At 49.0% G+C, this 15,110-nt stretch overlaps 1 protein-coding gene across 1 annotated transcript in view; it reads right to left on the bottom strand.

Moving 5' to 3' along the window:
- ST6GALNAC3 (ST6 N-acetylgalactosaminide alpha-2,6-sialyltransferase 3) overlaps positions 1-15,110 on the bottom strand; it is a gene marked incomplete at its 5' end in the record, with an annotated part of 350,326 nt that overhangs the window by 206,551 nt on the left and 128,665 nt on the right. Inside the window, one exon of the mRNA XM_088465053.1 lies at positions 12,098-12,507. Within this exon, the coding sequence (XP_088321179.1) occupies positions 12,098-12,507 (410 nt within the window). The remainder of the gene's footprint in view (positions 1-12,097; positions 12,508-15,110) is intronic.

Here is a 15,110-nt window from a genome sequence, read left to right as displayed (position 1 = left end):
CGTGCAGTGAGGGCGGAAGTGCCATTTCCTGCCCATACAGTCCACCAAAAGAACGCAGTTGTCCCCTCGTGGTCTCGCTCTGCACGCCACAAGATTATGTTCCCCACTCTATGCCCACGTGGATGGTAGGGAATGACGTTGGACAGTAACTAATGATGTCATGGTACAGAAACGGGAGGGGATCTATCCACTACCCTTCCCGGACGTTGACACAGCGCCATTCCATTTAACATCATTTAGGCGGATAGCGAGATCCATTCGATTTTCTGACAAACTGTTTTGTTTTCACAGCAATCTAATGCTCTTTAAATGAGAGTTGAATTTTCAATCTAAACCAAAGAAAATTGCATATCAATAACTCCCTGGCTTTTATCAGCGAGGGCCGAGTTATAGTTTATGAGGGAATTGAGAATAATCAACACAAGAAAAAAAAAAAAAAAGATGTTTTCCAGACCGCAGAAGCATCGGATGGGACGGCGGCGTCTGGCAGAGTGATACCGGCCATTTTACTTACTTATTTCAAAGTTGTGCTCGTTGTTTCATAATGTAAGATATGCTCAATGCCGTTCCCTAATTGTGCCCGAAGGCCCAACTAAGAGCGGCACTTCTACAGAAAGCAGAGAATAAATAATGCAGACTGGATTCTCGCGGCGGCTCCTGTGGGGCCGATGTGTAATGAGGGAACAATGTACTGATGATGCTGACGTTATTACAATGCGGCTGAGCTACAAAGCAGGTACTTTGTGTAGCGGAAGAGAAGCTGATCTAAGGCGCTGCACTCATGTGAAGGCTGCGGAGGCTGTTAGAGGATGTCACCGTGAATGATGTGATTGATACAGGATAAGGAGATGGAAAGAAATTTACAGCTAAAAAGAGCTATTTGTAGCATCTGGAGATTATGATTCTACTTTATTCATAAAGTGCTGACATATTACGCCGAGCGGCGCATTGAGGGAATCACCATACAAGTAAATAATGTGCAATGACATGACACAGAAAGTAAAGGTCCCTGCCCATATGAGCTAACAATCTAAGAAGTGTGTTTGGAATAACATGCATAGTGCACATAAGTGACATAATTAAAGCTGGCGGTGTGGATAGTGTACAGGACGCTCAGTTATAATATAATTGTATTTTGAACATGCAAATCGCCAAGCCGCTGTTATGAGCCACAGTCGCAGCTCATCTCCAATGTGGGAGGTTAAGACCTGGCTGCATCCTAAGTACCAGTGTACTCATCTAACTCTAAGGGAACAACAGGCGGCTGTTATAGGCAGAAGTCCTTCCTAGTGTGACCCTAGGGGTCTTATAGAAATTATTTGGGAGTATCATAGCAGCAGCGAGCATGTAATATGCATACAAAACATGATGTACATGGGTACCTGTAGCTGTCCACCCATTTCATGTCTCCCCTCTTTCCCTATCTCTTACTCTGCCCCCCTCTTTTCTTCCGTCTGTCTCTCCCCGCTTTCATCCCTCTCTCTCTCTCTCTCTCTCTCTCTCCCCATCCTCGCATTCTTTCCCTCTCATTTCACTCTCCCCCTCCTCCGGTATTTCTCTCTCTCCCCACTATGTCCTGTCTCTCTTCTCCCCTTCTTTTCCTTGTCTCTCTCTCTTTGTCTGTCATCCTCTTCGTCTGTCTTTCTGTCACTATTGGGATTACTGAGATTATTAACAGTGGCGTAAGGGTGGATATGTGGATTCAGAGCTTTGAGTAAGGGACAGTCTAGTCAGAGCACTGTGTCACAAATACATTTTGTAACAGATCTGGGAGGCAACTGATTTGAGAATGGCGACTATAAGTGCTTTCGCGAGAGTTTCCAGTATTGGAGCCTCCCCAATGTGACCAGTCGTCATATATAGCTGATATTTTTAAAACGCCCAATATCTTAGAATAAGTGTTTCATAAACAACCATTTAGTACACCAGATAGGTAATAATAAAATAAAAAATGATAAGGCAAAGCTCCGCATATTAACATATGGGGGGAATCAGGGACGGCCTGGGGCTGCTGATCAGCCTTGGCAGTCCCCCTGCGTGCGGGCCTACGGCCCGCGTGCATCCACAAAAGGGGTATGGTCTCGTCACAAAAGGGACGTGGTTACACCTCACAGGGGCATGCCGCAAGTCACGGGGGCCTGGCCTCGTTGCACATCCCTATCTTTCAGTATCTCGGCCAAGCTGAGCGCTGGGAGGCGTAGCTGTTCGGCCAGGGTTGTTTAAAGCTGGACCGGCCCATCTGGCCATCGTCCCTTCTGGCATTTGCCAGAAGTGCCAGGCGGGTAGTCCGGCCCTGGGGGGAATCTGCTAAACTGTAATTTTTTTACTGGCAAATTTCCCGTTTAAGTCACCAGATCTGCTATCTGGCGATTTGGAGGGTGCAATCTGAAACCGATGGTGGCTGCTTCAAAAATGCTAAATCTCCCGACTTTAGGGGATACCGCCATAACCAATGTTATAAAACCCTCCCTTCATTGAATCCACTTGGGTTGGTGAAGCAAACAATACTTAGCATTGGGTCCCTCTTGTAACCCCTGGTCTGTTGTACCAGGGAAATAAAATATATGTTGTGTCCCCTTGTATCTATTCCTTTTTTATTTTTTTAAATGCATTTATTTTAATTTTCACATGTAGTAAAAGAATAAAAGATGATGCAAGTGAATGACAGTTAACAACGGTCACAGTGATCAAACATGGCCGAGGAGATACAAAACTAGAGGTCTTAGCTGGTCATAAGTAGACCATTGTATACTCAATAATACATAATTCTGCCACCTTATATATACTAATATATAATTGTGTCCTTATATTTATTATTAAATAAATGTCCCTACTTATAATTAAGAAGATATCATTATTTTGCTACATTTTTCTTGGAGTGGGGAGGGAGGTTATTGACCCTGTTTCTGTAGTGCAGCAGGAGGACTACTTACTTACCATTAAACGCTGATCTATTAAATAGATGACCAGCCAATCAGGAGCGTCCTTTTATCTCTGGTAGATGAGCAAGAACCACATCTGGGTTTTAAGTTCTATTCTGCATGTGGCAGCCGGCCACTCATGCACATATGAGCTGACCCTTGCGGTTAGGAGAAGCCTTACATCCCACCCAGTATTGCAAACTAAAAGTATGGTGGTCGCCCACATCAGCTTAATGACTTTGCACAGGTGCTTGTAAAGGACGGGGTTTACACTGAACTACAGAAAAAAAAAAAATATGAGATATGGTAAGAACTTACCCTTGTTATCTCTATTTCTACGAAGTCCATAGGGTTCCACAGGATACCTTGGGGTATAGGTGTGACGTCAGTCGCTGGGCACCATAGAGTTAAGCTTTTCAGCCTCCCAGGATGCACTAGGGTCCCCCTCCTATACCCCGCCCCCGAGCCAAGGCACCTCAGTTAGTTATCAAGCCATAGGCCGGAGGAGGAGAAGGAAGAGAGAGAAAAAAGATCTGGACACATACAAGAATCACATTCTCACCAGAGGGAGACGGAAAACCGGTGACCAGAGCAAAGCCCATCTGCAGCACAGGTGCGACAGGGCGGGAGTCCTGTGGAACTCTATGGACTTCGTAGAAATAGAGATAACAAGGGTAAGTTCTTACCATATCTCATATTTTCTACTTCAGGGTCCATAGGGTATCCACAGGATACCTTGGGGATGTCCCAAAGCAGTATCCTTTAAGGGTGGGGACGCTCCTGTGCAGAAAGGAGAATCCGCCGCCCGAAGGAAGCATCCTGAGAGGCGAAGGTGTCAAACCTGTAATACCTCATGAAGGTATGGACAGAGGACCACGTAGCAGCCTTGCAGATCTGGACTGCAGAGGCACCACGTCGAGCTGCCCACGAAGGACCCACAGACCTAGTGGAATGAGCCTTCAGAGAAGGAGGAACCGGTAGGCCTTCATGAAGATAAGCTTCAGAAATAGCCATACGGATCCAGGCTGCCAAAGTTTGCTTTGAAGCAGGCCAACCCTTTTTACGGAAGCCATAGAGGACAAACAAAGCGTCCGACTTCCTAAACGAAGAAGTGCAGTCAACATAAGTCCTTAAGGCCCGCACAACATCCAAAGAGGCCTCACCCACAGAAAGACCCGGTGAGTTAAAGGCCGGAACAACGATTTCCTCGTTAGCATGAAACTGGGAAACAACTTTGGGAAGAAACTCGGGCCGAGTGCGGAGCACTGCCCTGTTCCCATGATAAACTAAGAAAGGGGGTCTACAAGAAAGAGCCCCTAAATCAGAAACACGTCTGGCCGAAGCAATAGCCAGAAGGAAAACAGTCTTAGCTGTTAGCCATTTAAGATCCACTGAGCCCAGTGGTTCAAACGGCGGTCCTTGGAGAGCCCTCAGGACCACAGCCAAATCCCAAGGCGCCACAGGTGGAACAAAGGGCGGCTGAATGCGGAGAACACCTTGCATAAAGGTGCGCACATCTGGGATTGTAGCAATCCTACGGTGAAACCAGACAGACAGGGCCGAAACCTGTAACTTCAAAGAAGCAAGGCGAAGCCCATAATCTAGTCCCGCTTGCAGGAAGGCGAGAATCCGAGACAGACGAAACTCCCGCGGTACATAACCTCTCGGTCGACACCACTGGAAGAACGTATGCCACACGCGATGGTATATCCTTGCGGAAGACGGTTTCCGAGCTCGCAACATGGTACGAACCACAGAGCTGGAAAACCCCCGGGACCTCAGCATGGCCGTTTCAACAGCCACGCCGTCAAAGACAGCCGAGTCAGGTCCGGGTGAAGACAAGGACCCTGAGACAGAAGGTCCGGTCGTAGCGGCAACCGCAGAGGACTGTCCATGGACTGTCCACGGACAGACACTGAAGGTCTGAGAACCAGTGCCGTCTGGGCCACGCGGGAACTATCAACAGGAGCGTCCCTCCTTCTTGTTTGAATTTCCGGATTACCCGTGGAAGAAGGGAGACCGGAGGGAACAGGTATGCGAACCGGAACGTCCACCGGACGGACAGAGCATCCACCAGAGACGCCTCTTCGTCTCTTGTGCGAGACCTGTACACCGGCAACTTGTTGTTGTGCCGGGACGCCATGAGGTCGATCTCTGGAAGACCCCACCTGTCCACCAGCAGTTGAAAAACGTCCGGGTGCAGGGACCATTCCCCCGGATGAACGTCCTGGCGACTTAGAAAGTCCGCCTCCCAATTTAGCACTCCCGGGATGAAGACCGCTGATATGGCCGGAAGATTGCGTTCCGCCCAAACCATGATCCGAGAGACCTCTACGAGAGCCGCCCGACTGCGAGTTCCTCCTTGCTTGTTTATGTAGGCCACGGTGGTAGCGTTGTCCGACTGGACCTGCACCGGGTGACCCTGGAGAAACCGATGTGCCTGCTGGAGAGCATTGAAGACCGCACGGATTTCCAAGATATTTATTGGAAGCTCCGCTTCTGTCGGCGTCCACCTGCCCTGGAACAAGTGTGGACCCGAAACTGCTCCCCAGCCCCGAAGACTGGCGTCCGTTGTCAACAGGACCCAATTTGGAACCCAGAACGGACGTCCCTTGTTGAGGTGGGTCGTCTGTAACCATCAAGCAAGGGACAGGCGAACCTCCGGGGTGATCACAATCATCTGGGACTTCAGAAACTGAGGCAGCCCGTTCTACTTGGACAGGATCAGGTGCTGCAGAGGTCTGGAGTGAAACTGGGCGTATTCCACCATGTCGAACACCGACACCATGGAGCCCAGTAACCTCATCGCCGAGTGTAGGGACACCCGGCGGCTGTGCAGACAACTGCGCACCCTTGACTGTAAAGCAGAGATCTTATCCTCAGTCACAAAGATCCTTTGCTGTCCCGAGTCCAATAAGGCTCCAAGATGCAGAATCCTCCGAGACGGGATTAGAGTGGACTTCTGCCAGTTGATTAGCCAGCCGTGCCGTTGCAGCAGTGCAATGGTCAGGTCCAAGTGGCGGAGAAGGAGCTCTGGAGATCCTGCCACCAATAACAGGTCATCCAAGTACGGCAACATGCGGACTCCCTGCAGCCGCAGAGAAGCCACCATGACCGCCATCACCTTGGTGAAAACACGTGGTGCTGTCGCCAGGCCAAAAGGTAACGCCCGAAACTGGAAGTGGTCGCTGCGGATTGCAAACCTGAGGAACTGTTGATGGCGCAAAAGAATAGGGACATGCAGGTAAGCGTCCTGTATGTCCAATGACACCATGTAGTCCCCAGGTTCCAGCGCCAGAACGATGGACCGTAGGGTCTCCATCCGAAACTTCGGAACCCGCAAAGACTTGTTGAGTGCTTTGAGGTTGAGAATCGGACGATACGACCCATTGGGTTTCTGTACCAAAAAAAGATTTGAATAGAAACCCTGGCCCTTCTGGGAGAATGGAACAGGCACTATAACTCCAGCCTGGAGCATAGTGTGCAATACCTTCCGCAGCTCCGTAGCCTTGTTCCGGTCTGATGGTAGACCCGTGGTGAAGAATCGAGCCGGGGGTCTGTGTCGGAAGGAGAGGGCGTACCCGTGGGAGACCACCTCGAGAACCCAAGTGTCTGTCGTAGTGGCCGACCAACACTGGGCGAACTGCAGCAGGCGGCCTCCCACCCTGGGATCCCCCAAAGGGAGGCCCGGACCGTCAGGCCACAGGCTTGTCATCTGACTTGGGGGCCGGACGTCTGGTACTCCATGCCTGCTTCCGGGGCTTGGCCGATTTCTTAGGGCCAGCCTGTCGAGGAAACGACTGTGGTTTGGGCCTGCCCTGGGCCCTAGATGACCGAAAGGACGATGGTCCAGAACCAGAAGGAGCAGCGGCAGACGGGAGACAAGCCGATTTGGCTGCCGCCAGCGTGGCCACAATCTTATCCAGATCCGGACCGAAGAGAACTTCTCCGGTAAACGGCAACGCCTCCAGACCCTTTTTGGAATCTGCGTCCGCCTTCCAGGATCGCAGCCACAAGGTGCGACGAGCAGCCACCGCTGCTGAAGAAATTCTAGACACCAGAGTACTAATGTCTAGGGCTGCCTCGTTGATATAAGTGGCCGAATCACGGAGATTACCAATCAACTCCGCCTGTTCGGCCGGACAGTCGGAATCAAAAGAAGCCTCTAATGAATCCGCCCAGCGCTCCATCGCTCTGGCAACCCAGCAAATGGCCATAGCCGGCCGTGCTGCCCCCCCGCAAGGGAATAAGCGGACTTCAGGCAGATTTCCACCTTGCGGTCCATAGCATCCTTAAGGGAGGACATGGATGGCATCGGCAATTTGGCACTACGGACAAGACGGGTCACGTGAGAATCCACCTGTGGAGGGGATTCCCACTTAGTAAAATAATTATCCGCGAACGGATAAGCCACCGCCAGACGTCTCTGCGGCTGGTATCGTTTGCCAGGCTGTTTCCACGCCTCCTCTAAATGGTCCACTAACTGACCCGAAAGAGGAAAGACTGTGGCATCGCCCTTCACATCTTTGAAAAAGGCATACTTAGATTTAGCCGCTGGGGGAACTTCGTCCTCAATCACCAAGGCTGTGCGGACCGCCCGAATAAGTCCAGGAATATACACTTTGGACTTAGCATCAGCGTCCTTAGTATGGAGAGGTTCCTGATAGTAAGGATCCAGAATCTCCCCATCATCAGACGTCCCCTCGTCATCCTCATAAGGAGCCGACAGAGACGCCACCGGCCGATTATGCGGCCGCATCACAGACTCCCCTTGCAACACATCCGACAAGTGCTGTACAGAACTCGCCAGGGAGTTAACCCACGCTGGCTCCTAAGAAACCGGGAGCGGGGAAATAGGGAGACTGTGGGGTACCATCAATTGTCGTGGGAAACCCTGCATGGGTGACGACACCACTGACTGCTGGGACAAACCCATCGGTGTAAACGCGGGCTGCGGAGCTAACTGGCCCACTAAGGCTGTAAGCGCCTGAGCGAAACAAGCCCAGGGCGGCTCCTGTACCGGTGCTGTAACCGTAAGAGGCCGCGCCATGGAAAAACACTGCCGGCAAAGGCCCTCCGCGCTACCCTCCCCCTCCGCTAACGGTACTTTACACGTAGTACACTGTAGCCGGAGGGGAAAATCACTTTCAGACATGATGGCACCAAGTATGTGACCCCTCTCACCAATTATATATCAAATAGGCGAGAGACCACCCTGCAGCACCGCACCGCAAGGGCTTAGCAGAAAGAACAGGGATAGTAATAAAGCTGACAGTTTAGAAGAAAAGTTACAGGCAGCAGCGCTAGCACAGTCACATACAATGCAAAGAAAATCAATTCCTGCGCTAACAGCGCTGATCACTCAACTACGCAGACACAGGGCCTGGTAGGACACAGCGATGCATACACAGACCTGACCACAGCGGAGGAGAGGTATGCAGGGGGACCCAGACCACGATGCTTCCTTCCAGGCTTCCAGCAGTGTTCACCATGCGTTCAGGAGAAGATGGCCACCGAGGAGCAGAGAGGAGGCTGGCCTGGGGGAGGAGGGCTGCCACAGGACCAGTCGGCAGCGTGCAGAGAGGGCTGTGTGCAGCGGGGGAGGCGCCGGCTGTGAGACAGGGAAGGCGCGCTCCCCTGGCATGCATTTAACCCCTGGGACGCCGCAGCGCTACCGCTCTGCTGCGGTCCGCTGTCCCAGGGGGTAGTGGAAGCGCAGGTTGGTCGCCTGGCTCCACGCTGCAGCCAGTCCCCAGGGAGCCCCCTGCCTGGGGACTTAGGACCATGTGACCAGCGGGGACCCACCGCGGGACCCCGCTGCTTACCTTTGTCCCCCTTGAATCCGGCCATGGTCCGGAACATCTGGGGTCACCGCTAGCTGTGACCCCAGATGCTCACCAGCATCCCCGGATCGGTACCGGCGTTCTGGTACCGGCGGGGGTGTAGGGAAGACAGCATGGACGTCAGGACTGACTGTCCATGCTGTACATCCAGATGTGCAGCCACAGCTGCATAGAAGAAAGCTTCAGGGGCTCTTCTAGCCCCCACTCCGACAGGTGCACCCGACTCCGGCCGGGCACCAAACTAAACTGAGGTGCCTTGGCTCGGGGGCGGGGTATAGGAGGGGGACCCTACTGCATCCTGGGAGGCTGAAAAGCTTAACTCTATGGTGCCCAGCGACTGACGTCACACCTATACCCCAAGGTATCCTGTGGATACCCTATGGACCCTGAAGTAGAAAAAAAGGATTTGCCCTCCAGCACACTGCAGCAATATCAACAACAATACTTGAATCCTACATAATAATAGAAATTCAGAGGTATTAGTTACATACATTTGCAAATACATGAATAAGCGCCAGGCCAGCGTCAAGGCTCCTCTATACTGGCGTCCCTAACATTATGGGGGAAAAAGGGTGATAGTGAAGTGTAAAGTATAGATGTGTAAAGATTAATCAATAAGTGTTAATATGATGAGAAAGAGTTAAAATTACATAAATAATAGGGAGCCAGCATTGGGAAGATGTGCTGGTCCATATAGTGCCATGTGGAGGTTTCTGGGGTACCTTCTAGGTGAGTCTGCTCTCAGCTTATACATGTGCTGTTATTATGCAGTACATTAATTTGCAATTATATGACCCAGAGTGGGTGCTACTAATAGGTAGCAACAATTATTTTGTTGTGAGCGTTTGGGTGTGCTGCCCCCGGAGTTGCTCTGGCTGGGCCTTTTTCAGGGCATCACCACTTAATTCACATAGATATTTTTAATCACTTGTATAATTATTTGTCTATTATTTAAGTAATTTTAACTCTTTCTCATCATATTAACACTTATTGATTAATCTTTACACATCACTATCACCTTTTTTCCCCTTTTCGTGTGATGCCCTGGGGATAGTCCTTGGCTAGATTCTTTTGGGGTTCCCTGCGCCTCGGATGTGAACCCCATAATGTTAGGGACGCCAGTATAGAGGAGCCTTGACGCTGGCCTGGAGCTCATTCATATATTTGCAAATGTTTGTAACTAATACCTCTGAAATTCTACTATTATATAGGATTCAAGTATTTTTGTTGATATTGCTACAGTGTGCTGGAGGGCAAATCCCTTTTTTTTTCTGTAATCCTGCCCAGTATTACCAGCGGCAGTGATATTTGAATAATAAACACATTTTCTGTCATTGCGATAAATGGCGATAGAAAATCTGTGTAATCGCTGCATATTAATAAATTGTGCTGAATTTCTGTCATGTCCATTACTGAATGTTAATTTTGTTTGTGACCTCTTCCTGCAAACAGCGAATTGTTTTGCTAATCGTGTGGAATCGCCCAGCTGCTAATTTATTGTTCCTAGGTAACAAGCCAGCCAATGGCTAAATCTGCTTTTAAGTCATCTGTTTGCATTTAAAATTGTAGTCAATGTGGTGTGGTAAAAAAACAGAGGTTTTATATGAAACATACCCCCACACACCAACCTGCTGCCTTATTTATTATCCAAATTATTCAGGACAACTTCCTGCAAACTCTGCTCTCCAACGCTACAATATTTCTCCTGCTCCGCATGTGACTGTAAGCTCTCCGGCTGTTTATGTTTGTGTTATGTTGAAAGTCAACACTATATGAAGATTTTTTCTGAAAATTTTTAAAAATGCAATAATAATATGAATATATAATACACTACATACATGCCCACTCTTCCGGGATGGCAGAGAGTTTCCCCGAAAATCGGGTGGCACTCCCATCCCCAAGGAAAAGTAGACAATTCTCCAGGCCAGCCGCCACACTCTAGCTTTGCTCCACATTCCCTCAAATACACACCGGGGGGGGGGGTGAGGGGCGGTGATGCGGTTTGCGCTGAACCACGTCATTGTGGCCCCGCCCCCTGCTTCACAATGCCGTTAATAGGGATTAAGAGGGGATGGGGCCATAATGTCACGTATGCGTGGTCATGCCCCATGCTCTGCCCCCAATGCTGCATTATCGCCGTTTCACGCCCCCGATCTGTAGAAGCCTGACAGCAGAAAGGCGGCATGTGTGATATACTAGCGTTTTCCAGCAGCTTTGCTCGCGTGGATGCCTGTTGTTGTTCAGTGGAACTAATTTTACAAAGACAGTTGTGGCATCTAATATTGTGATGTATATTTTATATTGTAGACATTGATCATAAAATGTCTTTGAAAACTATGAGTCCACAGTTTTCTAATTTTTTATGTAAACCACAAAATCCAATTCAAAGGGCAATCAATCTCACAGGTCAGTAGCAATGGAACCCAAATCCATTGCTACTTACAGTAACACTGAAAGATTGCAAGTAACATGAGCAGCGCCTCTATGATATATAGTATTTCTCTTGGTACGCCATCTACTGGATTGACATTCATACTGCAAATTCATGAGTTAAGATAAGCTGCCTGATTAGTGCGTAATTTTCCTCTGAAAAAGATCTTGAGACATATCTATGTATTTCTATATGCATACATATATAACTGTTTGTGTTTGGGGTGAGTATATATATATATATTATATATTTATATACATATAGTCATTTTGGAGTAGCCTGAGCAAATTCCGATAAAAAAATTTCTTGTCTCCATAGTTTTTGTCCTCCCAAAACAGTATATTTATATACATCTAGTCATTTTTGGCTTGAGGAGCCTGCACACTGTGCGCACCAAGTGTCAAGCATCTGGTTTTCCTTTTATTGCCCCTCTCCCTGATGTCACATTGAGATAATACAGTTTCTTAGTTCTTTCTATACAATATTGAAAACTCAATCTAAATTCATCCCGTAGTTTTTGCGTGATGCCGGAACAAACAGAAATTCAGAAAAAAAAAAAATGTTTGCCTCCATAGTTCATACACAGTCCCAAGTTCTACATTTCTGTAAAAATGTCTATGTACAGACACAACCATTACAACTTTATTATAAGCATAGATTTTCGTGTATAAAATAAAGAATAATAGTAAAAAAATACAAACCTACACAAATCCTGCTGCAATTTACTTTTGATGAGCAACAGGTGGCAAAAAAAGCCGCAGGCGACGAATACGGGAAGTGGCAGAACATTATCGCACGGGGTGAAAATTGAAAATACGCTGCTGAATGAATCGCTCCCTTTGTACGATATTATACTGCGGACATTAATATTAAGATGCCCCAAAGTAAAGCGTGCAACTCACCGATCTCTCCCGGTCTCCTGCTTGAAGATTCGGTCGCAGTAGTTCATGCGCATCTCGGTTGTTAGGTAAACTTTAGCACTGCTGTAATTCTCCACCATTTTCCTTAACATGTTGTACACTATCCCTTTTCCATCTTGTCGCATGTTCCTGAACGGACCCCATATGACGTAGATAGTGTCATTGGTTTCCTTGAAGAAATAATCAGGGTCCTTAAGCAAGAGAGGAACGCTGGTATGGGACACCACCCGGATGTTGGTCCGTCTCCCCACGTCTTCCGTATAGCCCCTTGTTGGAGCATTGTTCATCCTCCATATGCAAGAAGAATGGTCAATTTCACGTCCTACCTTCTGACCAATCATCTGTCCCGAATTCGAAACGATTGCGCAATGGCCGCAGTTGAGTTGTAGAGGCTGGAGAAAAAAAGAAGAATTAACGTTACACAACGAACGGCATACTGGTCCGTCTATAAGAGGTTTAGGCAAAGTGCGGCTCTGAGGCCGTCACAGAACTGGAGGACCATAGGGAGACTATTTGTGGGTTATGACAGTAGACATAAGATGAAGTAATTCACTTGGCTTTAACCTGGATTAATTAGATGCAGAGTCCGACTGAAAATGTACCTGCCAGGCTTAATAGATACAGTTCTCTCGCTGTCGCTTATTATAGTGTTTGTGATGTGTTACACTCTGTAAAAAATTGTTAATAGAGAAGCTTAGATCTCCCAGTAACAGAAGACATTTCCCTTTGGAAATCTGACCAACTACTAAATATTATCAATGGGGATATCCATGCTCGTCACAAAACTCTAACCCCCACGCTCCCCATGTATTACGCTAAAGGTGAGTCATTCCTGTGATGTCACAGTCCACTTCCTTGGCCGGAATACAGGAACCCCCCACCCAGTATGTATAGGAACCAGGGATATCTGCACTTTGGGTGGGGGAAACCAGACATGAGGTCACTATTGCTGGAGACAGATCTTTAATTACTAGCTGAGGCCCTGATTCAGAGGCTCTGAATCAGAGCGGGCGTTTGTTTTTTTAGTTGCGGCCTCTTGACCACTCGCATAGCTTTGGGTTACCACCCACAGCTAATGCGAGCGGCCAGGTGATGATCGCGATGGTCAAGACCATCGCGACCATTGGGCTTGCGACGAGACCCTTGATGTAGGATCTCGTTGCCTCAAGCTCCAGTAGACTTTCTCCTCTAATAGAGCAGGAAGTCCACCTACTGACATCACCAGTGGGGATTGCGGGGGTCCGGAAAGGTTCGGCGGCTGGCCGGGAGGGTATAAAATTGGGAAGCTGGCTGCTGGAATCCCGACAGACGGCTTCCTGACTGTCATATCCCGGCGAGGGTGAAATGCAGGGCGAGTGGACAGCTGCGGGGGGAGAGGGCTAGGTTTAGGGCACCCTGGGGCACTTAGGGTTAGGCACCCCCCTGGCAGGGTTAGGCTAGGGAGAGGGATGGTTAGGGTTAGGCACCACCCCGGGAGGGTTAGGTTAGGGGGAGGGAGGGTTAGGCACGTCTGAGGGAAGGTTAGGATTAGGCACTTCCCCGGGGGACTTAGGTTTAGGCAGCGGGGAAGGAGGTGTTAGGGTTAGGCACTTAGAGGGGGGATTAGGGTTAGGCACTTGGGGGGGAGGTTAGGGTTAGTCACCCCTAAGGAGGGTTAGGGTTAGGTTAGTTTATACTTACCTTAGCGCCGATCGGGATTTCCAGCGCTGTCGGGCTTCCGCTGCCGGGAACTCTGCTTTTGTCTGCCAGGCGCTGCTGGGAATCGAACCGGCGGTATTTCATACCGATTCCGCTGGGAGGCTTGCCTGCTTTTCCGGTCGTCCGGAAGTGCCACCCGATTTTCGGGAGGCTCCCGGCCGAATTGGGAGAGTAGACAAGTATGCGGTCTTAGTATAGAGGCAGAGTGGCGTATCTATAATGAGTGCAGGGTGTGCGGTACACAGAGTCCCCTGGATTAAGTGGGGTTCCACACAATGCACCCTGTGTGCAGTGCAGCAGGCCCCCCTATGTGGCTTTCAGCAGTGCTGTAAGACCCTTGATACTACTGTCCTACTGTTGCTTGGAATCCTATAATGACTGCACGACACACATCGCAGGTTCCTCACTTCTGCAGAGTACAGTATATATAAACTAAATGTCATATGCAAAGAGGGTCTGATCATTTTATCCCAACAATAAAAATGTATGAAAACAACCTTTGAACAGAACTGCATTCATCACATTGCTTTATACCAGTAGCTCCACTATGCAAACGCGAAGAGGGGGCTCATGTAGTGTTGGATGGAAATTGCACCTAAATCGCAAGCGCAAATGTACCCAGAAAAATGTGCCTGGGTTACACCAGGAGAGAACAGTAGTATATGTGCCTGGGTTACACCAGGAGAGAACAGTAGTATATGTGCCTGGGTTACACCAGGAGAGAACAGTAGTATATGTGCCTGGGTTACACCAGGAGAGAACAGTAGTATATGTGCCTGGGTTACACCAGGAGAGAACAGTAGTGTATGCGCCTGGGTTACACCAGGAGAGAACAGTAGTATATGCACCTGGGTTACACCAGGAGAGAACAGTAGTATATGTGCCTGGGTTACACCAGGAGAGAACAGTAGTGAATGCGCCTGGGTTACACCAAGAGAGAACAGTAGTATATGTGCCTGGGTTACACCAGGAGAGAACAGGAGTATATGTGCCTGGGTTACGCCATGAGAGAACAGTAGTATATGTGCCTGGGTTACACCAGGAGAGAACAGTAGTATATGCGCCTGGGTTACACCAGGAGAGAACAGCAATATATGCACCTGGGTTACACCAGGAGAGAACAGTAGTGTATGTGCCTGGGTTACACCAGGAGAGAACAGTAGTATATGTGCCTGGGTTACACCAGGAGAGAACAGTAGTATATGTGCCTGGGTTATACCAGGAGAGAACAGTAGTATATGTACCTGGGTAACACCAGGAGAGAACAGTAGTATATGCGCCTGGGTTACACCAGGAG

Source organism: Taudactylus pleione, unplaced genomic scaffold, assembly GCF_031769625.1.
Source record: "Taudactylus pleione unplaced genomic scaffold, aTauple2 ptg001834l, whole genome shotgun sequence".
NCBI lineage: Eukaryota > Metazoa > Chordata > Amphibia > Anura > Myobatrachidae > Taudactylus > Taudactylus pleione.
This window is presented reverse-complemented; position numbering and strand designations above follow the sequence as displayed.